At 46.8% G+C, this 24,536-nt stretch overlaps 1 protein-coding gene across 10 annotated transcripts in view; it reads left to right on the forward strand.

Moving 5' to 3' along the window:
• The window catches only part of BCAR3 (BCAR3 adaptor protein, NSP family member), a 256,592-nt gene that overhangs the window by 199,071 nt on the left and 32,985 nt on the right, over positions 1-24,536 (forward strand). Inside the window, exon 1 of one of the 10 annotated variants that reach the window (XM_055585084.1) lies at positions 3,369-3,989. The exons of the other annotated variants lie outside the window; for them this stretch is intronic. Coding sequence (XP_055441059.1) covers positions 3,906-3,989 — 84 coding nt within the window. The 5' untranslated portion in view covers positions 3,369-3,905. Of the gene's footprint in view, positions 1-3,368; positions 3,990-24,536 lie in introns of those variants that run through there. 10 annotated transcript variants of the gene reach the window in all.

Raw genomic sequence — 24,536 nt, forward strand, 5'->3', positions numbered from 1 at the left:
AGGTGAGGCATCTCAGCGTGTGGACTGCTGTTCATCTCTTGACTGATGTTCCGAGTGTGTCCCCTGTGGGCAGAGACCAGTCAGGCCTCATGCCTTGGACCAGTGTCCCCAGTCACAGCCTGCGCCCATCTTGGGCAATGTCACCATACTCGGGGCTGCTTGACAGTGACCGAGAACACCTTGGTGTGTGTTGTGAGTGAGGCTTGTTGCCTTGCTTCTGGGCTGGCCCCAGGGAGGGGAGGGGAGTGGAGGTGTGGGCAGCATTGTGTTCTCTGTGGCCCTGAAACAGGGAAAAGCAGGTCCCTGGCGACATATCTTCCTCCTCAGAGACCTCGCCACCCCCCACCCACCCCACCCCGCCATTCCATGTCAGAGAGGGCACCTACCTCACAGGGAGGCTGATCTTCTAGTGGGGACTGTGGCACTTGGGGAAAGGGACTCTGTTCACCTCTCAGTCCCTCCCAGCCCGAGGGCTGCCGCCAGCAAGAAACCTTGTCTGTGAAATATGACTGGCAGGCAGCTCCTGTTTCCATGGTTACTAAATAGGGCAGGTTCGTATTAGGGCTGCCCAAGGAAAGAATGGCTTGTGCAGGAGCTTTCTTCTGGTCTACTCTAATCCTCTCCCCAGACAGGATGGGTAGCATCTGACCTGAGATCATGAGGATTTTCTTCCAGGGTTCACCTGCCTACCCAGCACTGGCTTTTTTTTTTTTTTTTTAAACAGGTGTTTTTCTTGGTGCTGAGTAGTGAATCTCCCAGGAAGCCAGAGGAGGCGCTAGAGAGCACGGTGGGTTCCCAGAGCTCTGTGCTGCCTGCTCCTGGCCTCCCACCTCTGTCAGTTGCTGGGGTTGCATTAGAGATGCTGACCCCTGTCCCCAGAAGGGCCTGGTGTTTAGAAAGCCCTGAATACAAATTTGGCTGATCCTAAATCACATGTAGGAGATCAGCCCTGGGATTTCTTTGGAAGGAATGATGCTAAAGCTGAAACTCCAGTACTTTGGCCACCTCATGCGAAGAGTTGACTCATTGGAAAAGACTCTGATGCTGGGAGGGATTGGGCGCAGGAGGAGAAGGGGATGACAGAGGATGAGATGGCTGGATGGCATTGCCGACTCGATGGACCTGAGTCTAAGTGAACTCCGGGAGTTGGTGATGGACAGGGAGGCCTGGCGTGCTGCGATTCATGGGGTTGCAAAGAGTTGGACACGACTGAGCGACTGAACTGAACTGAACTGAAATCACATGTAGGAAATCATCAGACAATGACTCCCTGCCCCGGGTCACAAGCTGTTTTCATGAAGCTGTGTGACAAGTTTAATTATAAGACATTAGAAGAATCTATTTGTTGATCAGATACTAGGTTCTGGCAAAAGCACAGGCTGGAGTTCCGGGTCCTTTCTCTGTTGAGTGGCACACCATTCTGGTCCTCTGTTTCTTTGTAACTAGAATAGAATCATCATTGTGGGAAGAATGTGGGGGAATTGATCAGTGTGGATGGGAGACTTTAAAAGCATAACAAGTCAGTGAAGGGCACTTTACAAATTCATGCAATTATCATCTTTAGTTGCAATAACATCATGTTATTTTAGTCTCTCTCCTTGGCCTTTTCAAGAGGAAATTGATTAAAACCTTTGAGTGCTGCTTTAGAAATTATTTTTGGTGTGGAACAAAAAAAATAAAAAGTGCTTAGGAAACAGTTACCTAATAAGATTAGCTCATTCTTTAATCCTGACAGAACCAATTCTTTGTGCATTTTGGAGATGTTCTTTTTTTTTGCGTAAACAGGGAAAACCTCAGGTGACAAGAGCTGCGATTCTCCAGTGACCTGCGTGTCTTTTGTTTTGCTTTTACCCTGGCCCTGGAGCACCTGACTACATAATTCTATGTAATTTATAAGTCTGAGTGTTTTTAAGTACATTTTCTTTCAGGAATGCACTTCATTCACTCTTTCTGGGAGTGGGGGTAGGGTATTGAAATTCAGAGGCTTTGGCTGACTCATCTCACTGAATTTCTGTTCAGGATTTAAGGAGCTGCTTCTCTTCTTTTTCCTGAGCTAAGAATAGTCCCTTTCTAGTCCCAAAGAGGAATGGCAGGTGCAGACTGGACACCTTCCTGGTGGCTTTGGTCTGATGGATGAGTCGTCTCCACAGAACTGCTGGGGCCATGGGCCCTGGCCACTCATGTGGACTTATTACCCTTTGAACCCCATCTAATGGAAATGAAGGCAAAGAGAGAAAATGCCTCCTCATAGGTTCAGTTCATAGACCTTGGGGGGACAGTATTGACCCACCAACTGAACCATCTCTAAGGGCCCCTGCAGCTCCAAACCCCACAAATCCTCCCAACCTTGGTATTTGCTTCCAAGGTCTCAGGTGGACTTCCCAGGACCCAGGGCAGCACATCTGAGCCCTGGAATCCTGGTGGGGGAGGGGGGAGCAAGTGGAGGGACCAGAAAGGAAGTCAGCCCCCTGGCTGTTCTGTGATGACAGCCCCATGCCCTTTTCGGGGTGTTTATTAGGCTGAACCTCCGCTCCTTCGGGGAAGTGTGAGGGCTGTCACTCTCCAGAGCCCTCATCCAAGCACCGGAGCTGCGCACCAGGCATCGAACAAACAGTCCTCTATTTTTACAGGCTGGCTTGACCTAGTCCAAAGGCCGAGGCCTCCTGAGGATTTGAGGCTAATCCTGTTGGATATTTCTCATACCTCCCTCATGCCTCATTTGGTATTGTTCCTTTCTGGACTGAATAGGTTCTGTTTCTTCCTCGTTACAAGTTTCTGCCTGTGTGAAGTTTTAGAAAGCTTCAGGACACATTCCATTTTTGAGTGGCCGAAGCCACAGAAAGTTAATGTTTGGAACATAGGAGAGGAAGTGCTACGGGCAGAAATCTGGGTTTGATTAAAAAAAAAAAAAAAAAAAAAAAGAATTGTTGGGAATCCACTATGACTGGAATGAAAGAAGAAAAGCAATTCCTTTCCGCTAAGGTGTCAGGGGGCTCTTGGTAGGGATAAAGGCCTAAGAAGTGCTGGAGAATCACTCAGTGGTATTAGATGCGAGGTTCATGCCTTGAATCTGGGTTAGGCAGGGTGAACAGTTACAGTGAAGTATTTAAAGTGAAGGAAGGGAGTGAGAAAAACAGTTGGGTCGAAAGAGGGCACACAGCCTGTCCCCCATCCTCCCAACAGACTGCTGCAGGGCCAGGTGGGGAGGGCAGAGCTGCTCAGGGTGTTTGCTGACAGACTTGCTAATTAAACACCAAAAGGCAGTATTGCTTTGCCAATAGCGATGGCTGTGCCAGCGTTATCAGCTGCAAACTGGCTGCCCAGGGGCATCCTAATGAAAAATAAACAGTTCTGAGGGCTGGTCTGGGAGAGTCCCGGGTTTCTCAGGACTTCTAGGATCGCTCCCAGGGGAAAGTCACACCCAGGTTGCCTTCCCGTCCTTGTCTCAAAGGAGCCTCTCTCTCATCACAGAGTGGTGTGATGTGTGCTCCTTGAACTCCCAGGTCCTGGGGCGACAGGCAAACAGACACAAGCTCTAGGAGCAGAGTGCCTGGTGCCTTCAGCCCTGGGGGAATAATGATTTCTGCTGGGTCTCTAAATTGAGGGGACAGCTAAAGCCCAAAGCCTCTTCTGAGAGAGGTTAGAATTTCATCAGAAAGCGAGTCTGGTCACATGAGGATTTCTGGCACCGAGTGCATGGCAGGCTGGACACCCGCCTGCCAGAATTGAGCGAGTGGATCGTATTGGCTTCAGCGAAGAGGGAAAGTCCCAGCCTGGCCTGGGAGAAGGAGCCGCTCACTCCTCCCTGCTCTGCACAGCTGCTGCGGCAGGACTGGGGTGTCAGCCGCAAGACCCCTCTCAGTTAACCCTAAAGACAGTGTGGTCCAGGGACTGAAGACTGAAAGATGCCAAAGGAATGCAATGCCTTCCGTGCCCTCTCGGCCGCTCTGTGCTGCTTCTATCACCGCAGGTCTTTCCTTGGAGTCAAGGTAGGTGTGGTTAGAAATAAGGTAGAGCTAAAGTTCTCTGGGAGGGCTTGAAAGCACTAGGAAAAGTTGGCAGCACACTGGCTCTAAAATCAGAGACACTTGTTCTGACGGATGGATCTTCACAAGCTCCTAGTGGTAAGCTTCCCTGCAAGCAGAATCGGGCCACATGGAAGGGGGCACCTTGTCTTGCTTAGCGAGAAAGCTCTGTTTTTCAGGAGACTTTCCATTTCCTTGGGCTGAAATTTTATACCAAAGTAGCTCAAGACTGTTTTTTCTTTCTTCTCTCTTTGTCTCTGCCTGTCTTCCCTTGTTCGTAATAAATGTGAGATGGCTGAGCCCCTCTCTTCACTTGCCCCACTCCTCCCTTATGTCAACGACGTATAGAAGTACAAAAACCATCAAATATCTCCTTTCAAATTAAAGTCATGTTCCAAAACATTTTCTCATTCAGAACTTTTTTTTTTCCACTGCTCCCGTTTTTAATCTTTGTTACAAGACATCAGTACCCAAGGTTTTGCGTAATATGTCAATGCACTATTTATTTTGATAAAAATATTCAAACAAGCTCATTTGACTATTTCAAGACCAAGCCTCTGTTCTGTTGCCCACCTGTGACACTTAAGAATCCTGTTTGGTACAGGCTGTCGTTGATCTGGGCGCTTGTCTGCTTTGGGAAAATCCTGTTGGCCCTGGCAGGACTGGGGACCTCATTTATTCATGGGAAATAGGAATAAGAAAGCTCTCAAGGAATTCTTCCCACCCTGACAGCAGAGCTCCCTCTCCTGAGGGACCAACTTATTCGGTGCTATTGAAAAAGCTACAACAGGAGAATTTAACAGGAAACCCTGTTAAAGGCAGAAAGAGCCCTTTGTAGAAAAGTATACACTGAGAAGAGGAGAGGCTTCTTCATATCTTACTGCCCTTTTGGAGTGTTCAGAGTAGATTTCTAACCATTCTGCAAAGTTCGTTTCTGTCTCTTTGTCAGGGGATTTGAAGGAGAGTGAGTAGTCATAGGTTAAAAGTGTTTCCTCCCGCATTTGAAAGCGCCTTTCTATCCTGGAGCCCAGTGGGGGTGATGAGGACCATGTGGTTTCTGGCCTAAATATGGATCGTTCTGGTGTGGGGCAGATGAAGTCATGCCATTAACAGTATTTTAAAGCTGTCAGAGATAGACCGGGAGGTCCCAGGGGGGAATCGTGCACGTCAGGGATTGGCAGTAGGTTTACCCTCAAATAGAAGTCCTCCCATAAGCCAACGTCTGCTAATTCAGTAAAGTGCAACTCAGCATTTGGTATATTAGGAAATAACCCATAAATATCTAGTCTGGGTGGTGAGATTCTGTTTGGAGACCCCTGTTCCCCTGCAGTTATTTCCTCCAGGACCAGGCCACAGTAACATGGGGTTGCTCTTGTTCATTTGCTAAGTCGTGTTCGACTCTTTGCGACCCCATGGACTGCAGCATGCCAGGCTTCCTCTATCCTCCCCTATCTCCAGGAGTTTGCTCAAATTTGTGCCCACTGAATTGGTTATGCCATCCAACCATCTTATCCTCTGTTGCCCCCTTCTCCTCCTGCCTTCAGTCTTTCCCAGCATCAGGGTCTTTCCAGTGAGTCTGCTCTTCACATCAGGTGGCCAAAGTATTGGAGCTTCAACTTTAACATCAATTCTTCCAATGAATATTCAGGGTTGATTTCCTCTAGGATTGAGTGGTTTGATCTCCTTGCTGTCCAAGGAACTCTAAGAGTCTTCTCCAGCACCATAATCCGAAAGCCTCACTTCTTTGGCGCTCAGCCTTCTTTATGATCCAATTCTCATATTTGTAACTGTCCTCTGGTTACCCCACCATGGTCACTCCTGGTGACTGACTGTTGATGGAAACACCTTCCTTCCCACCTGGGCTTCCTCTCCCACCCCTAGTTTGTAGCATCGTCATAGTCCAGGGAGAGGGCCTGATCTGCTCACTCACCAGAACCTGAAACCTTTAGACCCAGCTCAAGGTTCCCCATTGACCCTTGGTACGCATTTCCCTGTCTTGTTTTACTTAGTTACCTGGGAAAGAAGACGCCCCTGTGCTTAAATCCCTCCTCCTGCCAGTGTTGCCCCAGAGATAATGCTGCATCGCTTTATTGACTCCCACTTTAATTAGGGGTTTCAGGTCCTGCCACTCATAATTAGTTTCTGTTGTAATTAGAGTTTCAAAATTAAATTGGGATTGATTGCCTGATAGCAAAGCGGAAATAAAGCTCCAGTTCTTGACCATGGATGCTGCTTCTCTTGGCATGAATTTCTCATACCAAAAATAACACTGCAGTAGCCATGGTAACTTTCCATTTGGTCTAATCCATATCATCTCTGGAGAAAGTAGAATGTTATTAATAGTGTTTGTTGTATGGGAAGAAAACTAAAAATATAAAAGCTCCTTCATCACATAGGAGACCAAACACACAGGCGCTTTCAGGGAATAAGATCTTATTTGCAGAGATGATGCAGAATTTCATTTGTGTTTAAGGGCCTCATGTGGACTTGTATACACATGTCCTGGAAAGGAATTAATTGGGAGGCCAGGAGTGAGAGGAAGTCAAGGATATGCAGGCACTGCTGATGCTCACAGAGTTGAGGCCATGTCAAGGGTCATGGCTTTAGCAGCCCAGAAGGGTTCACATAAGGCACTCATTTCACAAAAGACAACTGCATCTCGAGTAAGAAAAGAAAGTGATGTTTTTGCTTATACCCAGTGGAAAAGAGTTCGCCGTGAAGATATTCCAGATCCATGACATTAGTGGAGCACATTAGAGTTTGAAAATCCCCAAATGTCAAATGTTGTAGCCTTTTCATGTGTAAAGCACTCTGTTAGGTGGGGCGGGGGGTGATTAATGACAGTTGAGGCAGGTTCCTGCCTTTGAAGGACTTCCCACTAGAGCATTAGTCTACAGAATCATTTGTTCCATTTGCAGAAGGCTTTCTGAGTTCCTTCACGAGTTATCTCACTGGGGTCTCAAGGCAAGCTGAGTCACGCAGGGCAATCGTTTATCTTTTTCCACAGGGGAGAGGCCGAGGCTCAGAGAAACTCCCTGCCCTAGAATCATTTACTGGAGAACCAGGAGTAGAAATCAGGTTTCTGTGGCCTCAAGCCCAATGTCCTGTCTCCAATACTGTGCGTGCTAAGTCACTGTGGTCATGTCCGACTCTTTGCGACCCCATGGGCTATAGCCCACCCAGCTCCTCTGTCCATGGAATTATCCAGGCAAGTATATTGCAGTGAGTTGCCATGCCCTCCTCCAGGAGATTGTCTTGACCCAGGGATCAAACCTGCATCTCCTGTAGCTCCTGCATTGCAGGAAGATTCTTTACCGCTGAGCCACCAGGGAAGCCTTCTCCAATACCATAGGAAGACCATTGAATGTGGAACAATGTAATTTTGTCCCTGATAGTACTTCAGTTAACAGTTCAGTTAAGAAAGAATAGTGTGAACCTCAGCTTTTCAGGAGAGACTTCAGGGAGACACAGAACTGGTCTTCACATACTAGGTCTCCCTCCTGGGGCAGTGGCAGGGCCACCTTTCTGTCCATAGAGAACTGCAGAAGGAATTGGGGGAAGCACAATAGAGCCCGCTTCTGGAACTGGCCATGGGGACAAGCCCCCATTTCTTCTGGCCCCTCGTGTCTCTGATTCTCCTTGCATGTGGGCAGGGGAACAGGAGCTGAAACTTGCCACCATATCAATGGCTGCTCCTGAGGAAGGTAGGTGTGATTGTGCAAGAAACTTCAGGGGAACCAGAGATAGGAGTTAACCTTGCAAGTGCAGAATTCGTTGTTGTTCAGTCACTCAGTCCTGTCTGACTCTTTGCAACCCCAGAGACTGCAGCACACCAGGCGTCCCTGTCCTTCACTATCTCCTGGAGTTTGCTCAAACTCATGTCAATTGAGTCAGTGATGCCTTCCAACCATCTCATCCTCTGTTGCCTCCTTCTCCTCTTGGCCTCAATCTTTCCCAGCATCAGGGTCTTTTCCAGTAAGTCAGTTCTTCGCATCAGGTGGTCTGAGTATTGGAACTTCAGCTTCAGCATCAGTCCTTCCAATGAATATCCAGGATTGATTTCCTTTAGGATTGACTGGTTTGATCTCCTTGCAGTCCAAGGGACTCTTTAAGAGTCTTCTCCAGCACCACAATCCAAAAGCATCTGTTCTTTGGTGCTCAGCCTTCTTTATGGTCTAACTCTCACATCCATACTTGACTGCTGGAAAAACCATAGCTTTGACTATCCAGACCTTTGTTGACAAAGCAGTGTCTCTGCTTTTTAACACACTGTCTAGGTTTGTCATAGCTTTTCTTCCAAGTAGCAAGTGTCTTTTAATTTCACCTTTCTGAACACCAACAGGGAGACTGGAGTAGGGAATCAGAGGATAAATGAATCAGTAAGTCTCAGCTAACCAGTCACTAAGTCCAGTGGCACTGGTCTAGTCAACAAGAAGTTATTGTTAGAAGGCAGTGGATTTTAAGTATAAATGTTCCCATACGGAGGTGTGACTGTCTTTGTAGCCACGAAGTTCCGTGTAGTGGGAAGTGCTTAAATCATGGTATTGCATTTTGCTTTGTTTTAGCTCATTTCCCTTATCCCTGAAAAAAGTATCGAGAGCCTCTCTATGAATATACATTATAGCCTGAGGTCTCTCAACTGCCCATCCTTGGAGAGTTGGGTCCTCAGAGCTTGCTTTCATTGGGAGCTGCCTTTCTGTGTCAGAGTGAGCACGATGGGGGGAAGGTCCTGCTCATCGTCCCCGTGGCCCATCTCTCGGTCCGTCTGCTGTTGTGACAGTGTGCATGCTGCTGCTACGTCCCAGTGTTGACGGTAGCCTCAGTTGCCTTTGTCGTGGGGCTGTTGCACCGTCAGCACACGCTGCGCGAGGTAGAAAAAACCACCGGGGAAACGTCTAAGTGACTCAGCCCCTGCTCAACCCTTGGTGGTTGGTAGTTGCTCATTTATCTCTCCTGCCCTCCAAAGGAAGGAAGGGGAAAAAAAAAAAAAGCCTAGCACAGCTTTTTTAAAGAAACTTAATGTATTCCCTTGGCATCTGGAAGCTGCGGGAATCTGGTTTCAGTACCAGGGGAAGGACATGCCTGACAGAGGCTGGGTCCCAGAGCCCCCTGCACCACAGACCCTGGAGCTTGGATCCTGGCTGAGACCTTTGTTTTTGTTGGAGAGACGTGGGTGGGAAGCAGACATGAGACTGGGATCCTGGGAAAATTTTGTTAGTGGGTCGGTACCTCCAGGACAGCAGATAGATGAGGCTGTGCCTGACTCTGGGGAGGATGCTGGTGAGTGGGGGCACTTGGGCCACAAAGGTCATCACACACCATGTGCGAGCGGGCAGTACACGGAGGGCTCAGGCCTCTGTTGCTGGGTTTAAAGATGTCTTCAAAGACAGGTGTGGGGCCTTCCAGCCGATGCACATTTTGGACATCCCTGGGGGCCACAGAGGAGACTTGGGCTGTCCTGGTGGGGAGAGCTGGGGAGTGCCTCCTGGGGTGGACACTCCTGTAGCATCCCTGACCACATCTGGATTTTCAGGGTGTGTCCACAGCCCCGGAGCTACTGTTGGGATCTGACTCTGGCCATGAGAATGTCACGGCCTATTTTTCTAGCTTATGAAAGAGCTATGATCAGTCTTTCAGTTTGTGTGGAGAACTCTGCCCAGTGTCCACTCTAATATGTGTGCATTTTTACAAAAGCACATGTACACAAAGAACCAAAAAGTTAATTCTAGTTGGAATTTGAGGGACCATTGAACCAACCTCCCACTCGGAATTCATCTTCTCTCCCTACCCCCATGCCCAGCATGTGTCTCGAGGGCCTGCGGGTGCTGGAGAGACAGAGTGGAAGTTTCCGTCCTAAAGGAGCAATTCTGTGTCCGGCCAGGGAAATGGACATACAGGCAGCTCTCTCCAAGGTACATGGTGATGCAGAGGCAGGGAGAAGTCACAGCACAATGTGAAATGCTGGGCAGAGGGATTAACCCAATTTGGGGTCAGGGAACCTCCCGGAAGTGGTAACACTGGGCAAGTCTTAAAGGAGTGTTAGGAGGAAGACACCCCGGGGAGAAAAAGAACATCAACATGGGACTTCAGGCTGAAGCTAAGGAATGGAAGGAGATGAGGCCAGAGAAGAGGCCAGCACACAGATGGCACAGGGCAGCGGGGAGTGGGTGAAGGTTTGGGTGTCAGCCTCCCGTGTGCAGGATGAGTTTAGGGAGTGTAACCAGAGTCTCCCCTGACTCATGCTGTTGTCCTTGAAGCCTCCCATCAGCTCTGCTTGTCCTTGCTCAGCTCACTCATATTTTCCTCCCTCCAGCTTCTCTTTAAGCCTGTTTCTAACACACATAATAAGATCCTGTTTCTAACTCCACAGCAGCAGCTCAGACCATCAAGCAGGATACTTTTCCGTCCCCACTGCTGCCCCCACAAGCTGCAGCTCTATCCGTGTCTGAATCCATGATCCTCGCTTCCTGCCTGCATCCTCCGAGGATGAAATGTCCCTCTCTCAGACCAAGGCCTGCCCTGCCACCTGTGCCCATGACCACCCCCTTTCCCAAAGAATCCTCAGGCACCTTCAGTCTGTCCCTTTTTACCAGCACTTTCCTCTTAGCTCCAGTCTTCCCTATTCTAAAAATAATCACCATTTCAATGTCTTCTTTCCTGGTCCCTGGCTTCCTCCATCCAGAGAGCTGGTTAACACAGTCTCTGCCTCACTTCCCATTGGCCACTCACCCCTTGACCTGACCAGCGGCCTGTCCTTGCCAAGTCTGGTGGCTGCTGTCCAGTTCTGATGCTATTAGAACTCTCTGCTGCACTTGGCACTGTTGGCCATCCCTTACTGGAAGTCTGCTCTCAACCTCTAGGACAATGCACTCTGCTTATTTGTCCTAGATCCTTCCCGACCCATCATACTGTGGGGTTATGGACTCAATGTTTGTGTCTGCCACCACCCCCACCATTCATGTTGAAACCCTAACCCTGATCATGATGGTATTAGCAGGTGGCCCCTTTGGGAGGTGATTAGGTCAGGAGGGTGGTGCTTTGATGATTGGGATTAGTGCCCTTATAAATAAAGGGGACCCAAGGGAGCTCTCTTGCCCTCCCCACCTCCACCATGTGAGGACACAGCAGGAACATGGCCATTTATGAACTAGGACGCACTCTCATCAACCACTGAGTCTGCCAGTGCCTTGATCTTAGACTTTCCAGCCTCCAGTAACTGTGAGAAAGAAATGTTTTGTGCTTATGCCATTCAGTCTGTGGTATTTTTCCTACAGGAGCTAAAAGGGACTAAGACACCTGTCCTTCAGCTTCTCTTCCTAGCCTGCCTCTTAAAAGCCAGCGTCCCCAGCCCTCTTCTCATATTCCCTCTGTAACTCATATCTTGGGGGGCATTTGAGACAGCGCACCCCCTCTGCATTGAGGATTCTCAAGCCCTTCTCCGCACGGGGTGAGCCGCTCCATCCAGACAGCTCCGGATGTACATCTTCCTTCGCAGACTTGCTCCCCGCTCGAGCTTCTGCGCTGGAAGTTGGTGGCTCAGTCATCTTCCAGTAGCTCCCATGCCTCTTCTCCCTCTTCATCTTCCATGTCTGATCAGTTATAAGTCTTCATGACTTACTCCTAAGCTCTTGTCTCATATGCCCCTTCCTCCTTTCTCTGCCACCAGTACTTTACTAGTCCAGGTCTCATTGTCTGTTTTTAAAAAATACTTATTTACCATTTTATTTTGAAAATTTACAGGTCTTAGTTGCAGCCCGAGGGCTCTTTCGTTGTGGAGTGTGGGTTCCAGAGCACATGGGCTCTATAGTTTGTGGCACGTGGGCTTATCTGCCCCGACGTGATGTGGGATCTTAGTTCCCCAACAAGGGATCAAACCTCCTTCCCCTGCATTGGAAGGTTGATTCTTAACCACTGGACCACCAGGAAAGTCCCTCATTACCTGTTACTGCTTGGAATTCTGCAATAACTTCCTAACTGGTCATCTGGCCCTGAATCTTCATAGGAGGTCATTTCACTAGCCTTCTATTTGACATTTCCTGAGACGGGAGGTATACTGTACCCTCAAGGAAATACATGCCCACATTTGAAAACTCTAATTACTAGAAAGCTGTTCCTTGTATTGAGTCAGAATCTGTGCCCTGCAATATCCAGCTATTATTATTCTTCAGTTAAATGGTGTAAACCCTTCAGATGCGTGCTTTTCCCCCTCGAGCATGTCTATTTGAGGCCAAATTAGTTGGTATGAATAGACACCTAGAAATAAGACAGGAGGGAGTCTGGATTCATTTCTCTATGGAGTTGCACCAAGAATATGTGACCTGTCATCTTAGGATGAGAACACCTCAAACCTTTGTATATGTCAGTACCTCATGTTCCCCACGTCCTTTCTGTACAGACTAAACCTGTTTAGTTCTTCGTATATTTTGGGAGACTTGGATTCTAGTTTTCAGGCAATCCTTTACTGCAAAAGTCTAAGCGAGTCACGAAAATTCACGGCCTTGGTCATGTTTTCTTTTGTAAGATATAATTATTCTTGCTACCTCTTTAACTTCAAGGACATTGTATGATTCATGAGACATGAGTTGTATTGTATCGGGTGTCTTGTCCCTCTAAGTCCAGCTGCTGTTTCCCTGATCCTGCCCATGACATCTAACATGGTGTTTGTATTAAAAAAAAAAAAAAAACAAAAAAACAAAAACTTGTTAGATGAGTTATGTGGGTGTCAAGACCTTTGAATTCCTCTGAGAGAAATATATACCTTTAAAGTGGCATACATGTAACTTGTATATTGGAAACCATAACCATAATGTTGATGCTTGGCCAAAACCCATTTTGTGATGAATCATTGAGTTCTACTGAAAACCTACTATATACTTAGCTCTGATATATAATGCACTTTCTGAGACAGTTGTTAGTCATGTGCTATTTTGGAAAGAGAGAATTTGGAAAGTCATTTATTCCACACCCCACACTGAAAGGCTTTCTGAATCTTTGAATTTTTCTCCACGTGTTTGGCATATCTCACTTTTCTGCCAGTTACATCTCCCAGAGTCTTTCAATCACAATGCATTTTGTTTATTCAGTAATGCCTCATTCATTTGAGGTGAAGTAAGGAAAGGATAGAATTTGGGTTTGGGGTTTGTTTATTTTTTGTAAAGGATTGTATTTGAATTGATTTTTATTTTCTGATATTCTTATTTAAGAGCAAATAGGGCATCCATTTGGTGTACGGCTGTGTTCCAAGTCACTCATAATTTGAATTAAGATGTTAAATTAACAAGCTTGAATTACCAGTGGTAAGCTTTCTGGTTTGGCTCTCTCTGCATCCTGACCTCTGGTCAGTTGGTCTCCAAACCCTTATCCTGGGTCTGCCTTAGCCAGGGAAGTCTGTTTTTCATTCTCCATAGATGTTAACAAAGCACTACTCTTACTGAATGGAATCTCACTGCCAGACTGAGCGATTAATATTTCACTTGCATTGTCTTGGTTAGCCTGTGTGCCAACCCTGTGAGAGAGGGGGTTATTATCAGAAGTCACTTGAGGACATGGTTAAAGGGAGCAAAGCAGTTTACAGGAGGTTTTCATCAGTGGAACTGGTACTCGGCTTTTATTTGAAGCCCTTCATATCACTGACCCAATAAATGATTAAGTGCAACCAGGGACCTCCAGCCTTCATTGTAAGTGTGGGCACATCCGACTTCTCACCAGGAGGAACCAGAATACAGGGCTGCCGCACGGGGGTTACTTGGATGTCTGCTCCAGGAAATCATCATCTAAATTTGATCTAGAGGGGAGGGTACCCGCCGCAGCTTTCAGCAGGGCTGGATGTTAACAAATGGCCTGTTGACAATCTCATCGTGTTTCAGTGTATCTATTACCAGAGAAAGGTGAGACCCCCTTGGAGCTGAGCACTAAGTGAGCCCCTGAGTAAATAATGTTTTGTCAAAAGGGTGAGAAACGTGATGGGCAAACCCACTGGGCTGGGTTGTGGGGGGTGGTGTGGAGCTCTTACAGTGTAGTGAGTGCATGGGGCGAGTCCTTTCACGTGTGAGTAACCTTTTGAAGGAAGGAAGAGCCATTTTCTTGTTGGATGTGCTGCATTCTGTCACACTTAGAATTCCTCCTGCCGTTTCCAGACCAAAATCAGTCTCCTTCAGTGAGAAATAATTTTCAATCCCTTGGTGTTTCATCAAAATGAAATTGAACTTCAAAAGCAATAGCTTCATGATCTAGCAGGATGGGAAGGTGTGGGGGGAGAACCTTGCCCAGAGAATGATTGGGGATAAAAGGCAACAGGAGTTTAACATCAAAGGGAGCCGTGGGTACCAATCAGAATGATTCTAGTGTAATTAGTTTGGAATGGAGGATTAAGTTACTGCTGCCTGCTTAGTGGGTACGCTGCTTTAAGGCTCCAGCCTGCACAAATTAAAATGAAAGCAATCTTTTTCATTTACACACATGGAAAGCAGAATTTTAGTGGGAATTTCTCAGAACCTTGATAAGCCCAGAGGTCCACAGATACCCTCTTCACGTTTCTTATTCATGGTTTCTGAGCCTCTTTTGATAAGGTTTGATAATGAATAAAATGAAATCTCCTGGACTTGGGCTGCGGGATGGGAGGGTGTTGTTGGCATTTTCCTTTCTGTGTTAAGAATCTGATGACCCCTGTCTCATCCTTTGTCTGTGAAAAGGAAAATCACCCAGAGTGAAAAAAAATAAAGGCATCTTAATTTAACAGCAAATTGCAAATCCGTTTTTAATGGCACTGGAGGATCCGATGTAAAGTGTGATAAATTACTCAGGTTTAATTATAAAATGGGAAAACAGCATCAAAACCCATCTGTAGACTCTTTGCTGAAGATTAGATTCTTTCTAGGTTTTAGAAAATAGAAATTTGTATTGCCCAGGAACTTGAACATTAGCATCAAATTAAGTGAAGTGTTTCAGAAATCTCTTTGCCACTGATCCCTTTCTCAGAAGGATCCAGGGGCCCTCGCTGACCTCTAATAAGACAGAGAACACTGAGAACTTCAGCAGAACATCATGTGATTTGTTGCTGTACATTCCCTTCAGATGTCTCGTCTCCTCAGAGGGGCTGTAAGCCCAGGTCAGGCCATGGGGTATTTCTTACTCACATCTGCGTCTCCCCTCCAATCTAGCCTGGGAGGAGCACAGTGGACACTTGGGAAGTCCTTGAGTTTAACTGAAGGCACAGTGTTCCAGTGACTATCAAGTTCTTAAGACTCCCTGATTGTTTCTGCAGAACTCTGGCCAATAGGATGAATATGTGTGGGTTAGGAAGCTGCCCCCAAAGACTGCTTCACTGAGCTTTAATCTCAGGATTGAGAAGAGTGGGCTCAGAGGCAAGGGGCCCAAATGAGACCAGAGACCCCCATTTGTCAAGAGCCCAACACCAAACAGGCGGAGAGGCCCCTGGGACAGCCCGGGGCCTTTCTCTCCTAGCTTGTAGTGTACTTTTGTGTGAATTAGAATAAGGCGCCGCTTCCCCGAGACACTCTATTGCCATCTGCCGGGCAATGGTTGCGTACAAATTTTCGATGGCTGTGCGTGAAGGGCCCCTTCTTAGATATGCTCCTGTGTTGCACACGTCCCTGAGCCACTGGCCAGGCCACCACCGTGTGCCCACCACTGCGCTGGGCCAGGCCGAAACGCCCAACTGCCCATGCCACTCTTTGCTTTACCTACCAAACAGGAGACTTAAAATTTGAATTTAGCATTTCTTCTCTTTGGACTTTTAGTTGCAAAATTAAGTGTTCTCTTAAGTAGAGACTTTGGTTTTAGTCAGTTATTAGAGTAAGAAACTGTATTTGTCTAACCTAGCACCCCAGTGGGAAAAGTTGGATTAGTAATTCAAGCTTTTCTTCACTTATCTTTGGATTCTAATAAAATATTTCTGGGCAAGCCATGAAAGCCAGCAAGTGTCAATCAAAGGTGACCCAGAAACCAGTATATGAATTGTTTCATTTCAAGGTCTTAGGATTGCCACAAACACCATCCAGTTCCTTTCCATTCTACCTCGGATTGAAACAGCTGAGTGTTTGTACTAAAAATTGTTGTGCCTGAAACTGGTGGAGAAGTGGGTTTTTGTTTTTCAGGCTGTGGTTAAGGTTAAGAGTGCAGAAGTAATTGGGATTTATTCATTCCGTGCCTTCATGATCAATTTATGCTGGTTTTCAATGGTAAAAATACCAGTTGGATCTCTGAAAGCCCTTGATATACTTTGGAATGTGGTTATAAACTGGCCCACTGCTTAAAATTCAGCCCAAAGCAGTGGTTCAAAGGTGCTGAAATCTCCAAAGTATCTTATTTTTAGGTGGATTTACTTTATAAGACAATCCTTGGTGAGGCTTCAGAATCCTCCAGTAAAGCTGATCGACAGTGTCGTTTTTCCAAGGTGGGGGAGCGCCACCTCTTCGTGTGTCTAACGTTTGTTAGGGATCCGCATGGTGAAGCCGTCACATCATCACGTGCAGGAGTTCAGCGCATTTCAGGTGAGGGTCTGTTTACCTGGACGCCTGTGTTGCCCTGGCTCCAGCCAACTTATGGACAGTGCACGGCAGACCCAGAGGGTTTCCCACCAGCTCATCGGAGGACATGGTCTTTGCTCAGAAATGAGACCAGTTTTACTTGCAGTGAGACTGATACTTTTGTTTGTGATCGTAATTTCTGGATGAGACTTCTGGAGAAACGTGACCTGTGGAGTTGTTTGGTTGAACCTGACGAGCAGCCTGGACTGTTGTGGATCTCTCCCTCAGCTGAGAAAATCATCCCTGTGCAGAAGAAAGGGACTTTTGTTTGGGAGCCTGATAGCTTTCTGGCTGTTGTGGCCTGATGCTCTAAACTAGGATAGAATAGCCCAGAAACTCTCTCCCTCCCTCTTCACTCCCTCGCTCCTCTTTTCTTGTGCACATTCCTGTCCATCCTCCCTTTTTATCTTAAGTCAGTTCCCAACCTTGATCATAGAACGAATGACTAGAAAATCATCCCAATCTTAAAAATTCAACAAAAAAACATGTTGATGACTAAGCCGCCTGGGCCCCACAGGACACGTCATCTCTGTACCAGGACCCCTCAGCCCTTGCACAAAACACACAACTTCCCTGCACTCTCAGGCTGCTTCCCTGTCCTGTGTGCTATGGACGTGTGACTGGCTGGAGTAACTGCATGTGTGTGTTCATACGGAGACACATGTCACCAAGGGACGGTGCCTTCTTACAGGTGATCAGCGTCACTCTGCACAGATGGAAGCATTTAGTGGCACTCAAAAACCCAGCAACTATTAACTTAGAACTGAAATGAACAGAATAAACACACCTACACCTGAGTAGAAATTGGTAGTTTCAACTGCTAGCTTTTTTACTCCATTAGCGCTAAATTCTCAAAGACCAGATATCTCTAAAACCTTCTGATGGATTGTATAATTCTTTAAAAAAAAAATTCTTTAGTGAGTGAAGCAACTCTATTTTTGTAGCTAAGAGGCATCTTTAAAGGGGCTTCAAATTCTACATTGTTCCATATGAGTATATACTATGTGCTAGGCACACTGCCAGGTCCTTGGTTTTTTTTTAAATGCCAGGTACATGAGGTCAGGTAGCCCAGTGAAGTGGGTACTAATATCCCCAGATGTAGACAGACGCAAGTAAAGAGAAGTCTAGAAAGGTAGCCAAGATCATCTGTTCTTTTTTTTTCTTCTAGTTTTATTGAGATATAATTGACATACAGAACTATATAAAGTGTACAGCATAATGATTTGACTTACATACATCATGAAATGATTATCACAGTAAGTTTAGTGAACATCTATCATCTTGTATAGATAAAAAATAGAAAAAATGTATTTGTTTTCCTTGTGATGAGAACTCAGGATTTACTCTCTTAACATACGTGTTAACATTTGTAACATACATGCGTATGTGTTCAGTCACTCAGTCGTGTCCAACTCTTTGCAACCCCATGGACAGTCCGCCAGGCTCCTCTCTCCGTGGGATTTCCCAGGCAATAATATTGAACCAGTATTAATTTATCATGTTGTACATATATCCCTGGAACTTATTTATCTTGAACTTTTTGATTGCCTTCATCCAATTCTCCCTCCCCCGACCCTGGCCTCTAGTAACTACAAATTTGATCTTTTTTTTCTATGAGTTTGTTTGTTTTTGAAGTACTGTTGATGTATATAACACTATGTTAATTCCGGTTATATAATGTAATGATTTGATATTTCCGTACATTCACATGATTACCATGATAAGTAGTTATCTGTCAGCACACAAATACATTGCATAATTCTTGATGGTATTCCCCCCACTGTACACTTCATCCCCTGACTCATTTATTTTGCAACTGGAAGTTTGTACTTCTTAATCTTCCTCACCTATTTATCTCCTCCCCCAACCCCACTCCCTTCTGTTTGTTCTCTGTATCTATGAGTCTGTTTCTGTTTTGTTATGTTTGTCCCTTGTTTTGTTTTTTAGATTCCACATATAACTGAAATTCTATGGTATTTGTCTTTTCCTGACTTATTTCACTTAGCATGATACCCTCTGGGTCCATTCACGTTGTCACAAATGGCAAGGTTTCTTTTTTTTTATGGCCGAGTTATATTCCATTGTGTATATATGCCAAGTCTTCTTTATTGACTCGTCTATTGATGGGCACTTAGATTGCTTCCGTATCTTGGCTATGGTAAGTAACACTGCAGTGAACACAGCGGTGCATAGTTTTTTTCTAGTCAGTGTTTTTGTTGTCTTCAGATAAATATCCAGGAGTGGAATTGCTGAATCTTATGGTAGTTCTGTTTTAAATTTTTTGAGGAATCTCTGTACTGTTTTCCACAGCTTCTATACCCATTTACATTCCACCAATAGTGCACCAGGAATCCCTTTTCTCCAACTTGTATTATCTGTTGTCATTTTGATAATAGCCATTCTGATTGGTGTGAGGTGATGTCTCATTGTGGTTTTGGCTTACATTTCCCTGATGATTTGTGATGGTAAGCATCTTTTCACGTGCCTGTTGGCCATCTATTAGGTCTTATTTGGAAAAATATTTATCTAGATCCTCTACCCATTTTAAAAAGTCAGGTTGTTTGGTTTTTTGCTCTTGAGTTGTATGAATTCTCTGTATATTTAAAATATTAACCCCTTATCAGATATATTGTTTTCAAATATCTATTTAGCAGGAGACCTTTTCATTTTGTTAATAATTTCCATCATTGTGCAGAAGATTTCTAGTTTGATGCAGTCCCATTGGTTTTGCTTTTGTTTGCCTTGCCTGAGGAGGAAAAAATTATGAAGACTGATGTCAATGAGTGCACTATGTTTTCTTCTAGAAGCTTTTGTAGTTTCAGGTCTCACATTTAAGTCCTTAATCCATCTTGAGTTTATTTTTGTATGTGATGTGAGAAAGGAGTCTCATTTGATTCTTTTACACGTAACTGCAGTTTTCCCAACACCGTTTGTTAAAGAGGTTGACTTTCCCCCACTGTATATTCTTGCCCCCGTTGTCGTTGATGAATTGCCCGTAAAAGTGTGGGTTCATTTCTGGGCTCTCTATTGTATTCCATTGACCTATGCCTGTTTTTCGTCACCTGTTCTTGACCAGCCTTCAGACTCTTTCTTTTTCTCCCCACCCAGTGACAAGGAAGCTGCCACATGGAGGGCAAGAAGGCAAGCAGGGTTCCAGTCAATAAGTGGCTACTGGACACACACTGTGTGCCAGTCACAGGCTAGGCTCTGGGAGCCACAGACGAGTGAGCCCTGGCCTCTGGCCCCCAGGAGCTCATGCCTGGCAGACAGCCTTGGCCCCCCTGTGCAGTATGTGACAGTGGATCCCCTGCCCCCTTTGATGTAATTAGACTAATTCATTGTGGCCTTCAAGGCCCTGCCTCCTTGTCCGTCTCTCCTCTAGCCTCTCCCCATTCGCCAGCCTGGGCTCCAACCAGGCTGCACAGTGGCACTTACAGAGGGGTTGCCGTTTCTGGACCACAGGATGAGAGTATGGAGGAGGGATGTGCGAGACTGTGTGTCTGGGAAGTTGGGGAAAGTCCCAGTGACCAGGGCCCTGATCAGTGCACCTCAGAAAGGGAGCTCATGGCCAGATGGAGAAGGGCATCTCTGGCCTTTGGATTTTATTTGTAGAATACCGTGACCCTTTGGAACATGTGGACCCTTTAAATATAGTCCAAAAAACTTTAATGCCCCAAATCTGCTGACTTAAGGGTTTCCTTGGTGGCTCAGTGGTAAAGAATCTGCCAGTGTTGCAGGAGACCTGGGTTTGATCCCTGGGTCGGGAAGATCTCCTGGAGAAGGGAATGGCAACCCACTCCAGTATTCTTGTCTGGAGAATTCCATAGACAGAGGAGCCCGGCAGGCTATAGTCCATGAGGTCGCAAAGAGCTGGACACAACCGAGCTACTGACACTTTCATGGATTCCACTGCATAATAGCAGTGCCCTTGTGCATTCTCCCCATCAGTGAAGCCTCTGCCGCTTATTTCTGGCGACCCACAAAGATGTCTCCACTTATGTATCCACACCTTCTCATGACCTGGGCCTTCTATCGAATTCAGACCTGGCTCCCAATATGAGGTATCAGTATACGGCCAGGGTGGTGCTGTAGCTCATGGGGCTGTGAGAAATGTAATGTGTTCAAAGCTCAGGAATCTGGGAGGAGAGGGCAGGATGCATGTCTGTGTCCCTTATGGACCAGGTCTGAGCCCTGGGAGAGTGCAGACCAGATGTAAGAAGCCCATTTGTTTGCGGGGAAGAGGGGTTGGGAGAGACTGTGACTCATGTCAGCCCTAGTGGGGCACCCCTTGACTAAAGTCCCTGAGCAGGAATTATAGAAGTCTGTGACTTTGTAGGCGGCGGTTGTACCACTGGAGCACGGAGGTAGGGAAATTGTCAGGAGGCGATTGTAAAGGTTTAGGGAGAACAGGACAGGGTAACTTTCATGGGGATTAGAATGGACTTTAGTGAGAGGGAAAATCAGGAATTGCTTGATCAGTGGAAGCCAGTTCTGAGGGTTCTTGTGTGAGTAATGAGGGCAGAGGAGGTGCCAGTGTCTGGGGAAGGGGGAGAAGAGCAGGCTTTCCAGAGAAGATGAGTTTCATTTATCCATATCGACATCTGAGCTCTGAAGTGGATTCTGGTAAATATCCTACCACGGCACCAGCTCTAAAGGCTGGAAATGGGGATTTGGGCATCATCAGCACCTTTCAAAAGACTGAACTGGCCTTGTGCCACTAACCCCAGCCCCTTCCACTCCCTTCTGCTCACTGCAGCCAGATTGATCTGTCTAAAAGCATCTCTTTCTTTGTACCTGTTGCCATCCCGGGCAGCAATTGTCAACAGCCCTCACTGTTTAGAGTGTGGAGGTCTAAGCCCTCAGCCTGCAGTGCCCCTCTATCTGATCTGTCCTATCCCCACCTTCCTGGGTCAGGACTTCTCTGGTCACAAGTGACAGGAGACCAGTGCAAACTAACTGAGGTCACAGGGGAGTTTACAAGTTGATGCAATGCCCTGGGGTTAGGGACATGCATGCCACTTGACACTTCCATTTCTTGCTCCTCTTCTCTTCCCACAATGATTTCATTCTCCCAGCCCAGTCTCATCCACACTATGGGTCAAAAAATGAAGCAACCTCCGTACTTCCAGTCTCATGATATTTTCAGAGCAGGCAATGGCACCCCACTCCAGTACTCTTGCCTGGAAAATCCCATGGATGGAGGAGCCTGGAAGGCTGCAGTCCATGGGGTCGGTGAGGGCCGGACATGACTGAGCGACTTCACTTTCACTTTTCAGTTTCATGCATTGGAGGAGGAAATGGCAACCCACTCCAGTGTTCTTGCCTGGAGAATCCCAGGGACGGGGCATCCTGGTGGGCTGCTGTCTATGGGGTCGCACAGAGTCAGACACAACTGAAGTGACTCAGCAGCAGCAGGGTGTTTTTTACTCAATTCACTTAGAAAGATCCCAGGAAGAACTCTGATTGGGCCAGCTTGGGTCAGCCAGCAATGGCCAGGGAAGTGGGTCTGAACCACATACTTAGAGAAAAGATAGAGCTCTCTTGGCGAGGAGAAAATCGATGTTGTGACCAGATGTCTCTGCCTGCTTCAGCCCTCTCCACCCCAACCAGAACCTCTATCTGATAAAGCCCAGGTACTCTTAGCTCAAATGCCCAAAGCACTCTCCCTCTTCTCAAGTTTTACCCTCAAGGGCCAATCCTGATATCCTATCCTCTCCTTCCTCCTCCCTATCCCATAGGGAGCCCTTATGTAGCAGAGGAAAATCAAAGGATCAACAGGTGGTGTAATTTCCCCCAGACTAAGGAGCCGGAGGGGCAGGGATGAGAATTCAGTGCTCTGTCTTCAGTGCTCAAGGATGTGTTGCACCATTCCCTGTGTTGGCTTCTAGGATACTGTGCCCTCGGGAGGGTGGGCCCCAGGCTGTCACTGCCCGCCACCAGCCTGTGCTGTGCTTAGTCACTCAGTCGTGTCCGAACCTTTGCGATCCCATGGACTGTAGCTGACCAGGAGCTTCTCTCCGTGGGGATTCTCCAGGCAAGAATACTGGAGTGCGTTGCCATGCCCTTCTCCAGGGGATCTTCCTGACTCAGGAATTGAACCGGAATCTCCTGCATTGCGGACGGATTCTTTACCAGTTGAGCTGTCGGTGGCCCCATGATGGCGCCTCACAATCTTCTCCTTTCCACACACAGCTCCCAGCCCGGGGACATGGTCTTTCCATGACCTTGCACAATTTAAAATTCTGTGGGAACTGGGAAGCTTTTCTTACAGGCAGGGAGAGAGTAAAATAAATATTAATTATAATGCAGATGCCATCTTTTTCTAATCCTCTCAATTGTCTCCTGCACACAAATGAGCTGCTCTGGGCCTTTCCCACCCATTGCGCTTGCGGTACACACACCTCCCTCCCCCACCCCACCCCCCGCCCCCTCCCCCCACACGCACACTTACAACGCAAACCTCCTGAGAGGCTGGGTCCCATTGTTCTGCCTGATTTGAAATGCAGGATCACACATCACACAGCCCTCTCAAGACCCGAGCTGTTCCTCCCGCAGCTGGACCAGCTTTTCTTCCTCGGAGAACTGTTGAAATGTAGGAGGTTTCCTCATTAATCGAGGTTCCCAGCACGTCGGCGGAGCTGGCTCTGTGCCTCCAGAATGTGTTTTCCAAGCATCTCCTGGGCTCCAGCTATTCCAGCAAGTCAAGACCAGACTTGCCTGCCATGTGAGGCTCCAGAGATGTGCATTCCAGATTAGAGTGATTTTCAGAGCCAACCTCAGCAAGCCAGGACCAGTCCTGGCCACGAAACTGGACCACCTGGGGCAGGTGGACAGTGAGGTTCTTAAGAAGACTGAAGTAGACAGTGGACACGTAGCCAAGTACCAGGCTGCTTTCCTCCCAAATACCAGCCCAGTCCCTTCATCATGGCTGTGCATCAGACCTTAAACATCTCAAATGTAAACCTTCTATTCTAGTTAACCAGAATAGTGTTCTGATATGTCTATAAAAACCATTAACAGTGCTGTCTGTGTACCACAGTATAAGTGCTTCACAGATATTGATCCATTTCATCCTTATTAACCTCTCATCATACATTATTATCCTCATTGTGAAGACCGGGAGCTCTGCAGAGAGGTCAAGTCACTTACCCTAAGCCACACAGCTGGTGAGTGGCACAGTGGCCTATGGATGTAGCAGGCAGGCTAGCCCGAGCTCTTAAAGGCTGTGCTGTAACGTTCATTGGTATTAGAGTTATGGAAATGCCAGCAATAGGAAAGTAGTAGTTAGACTCAGATTTCCATGAGAAGCAACAGTTATAGTAATTAAGGAACTTTCCCGCTACTCTTCAGTGTGGTTGGACAGTTGTGGACCTCATCCATCCCTTTCTTTGCCCTAGTTATCAGCTTACCTGCCTCTCATCTCAGACCCCAATGCTAACGACTGGGACCAGATAAAGTTTTAGAAGTGGAGCCATGTGAGTGGTAATTCTGATATAGTAGTTGCTAAGCCCTCGCTCCTTTCCTTCCTTCCTTCCTTTTCTTTCCTGATCAAGGTATGCTTATTACTTAATTTACGTACACAGCACATTTTATTACACCCTTCTGTCCCCCTCCTTAAAAAAAGCAACTGCTCTCAAATCTCTGATGGATCCAACTCAGGCAAGATGTGGAGTAGAAGATGTATGTCCAGACTGCATCTTTCTTTTATGGGGGCTGCGAGTGGGATTGGTCCCTAGAATGAACCTGTCAAGGCTCATGGGCAGAATGTTCTTGACCCAAAGCCTAGCATCTTGCCTCCCTCTGGAAGTTGTGGCCCAGCTGCTGTGTGCGGAGGAGTTCGGGGTGGCCAGAGCCTGTGCTGGGTGCAGAGAAACCGAAGTCCCTTGTCTGTGGTCTCCCCTAAAGATAAGAGGCTTGAGAGACAAGGAATCAGATTTGTCTTCTTGGAATGAAGTTCAAAGTT

Source organism: Bubalus kerabau, chromosome 6 (assembly GCF_029407905.1).
Source record: "Bubalus kerabau isolate K-KA32 ecotype Philippines breed swamp buffalo chromosome 6, PCC_UOA_SB_1v2, whole genome shotgun sequence".
In the NCBI taxonomy this organism is placed as follows: Eukaryota; Metazoa; Chordata; class Mammalia; order Artiodactyla; family Bovidae; genus Bubalus; species Bubalus kerabau.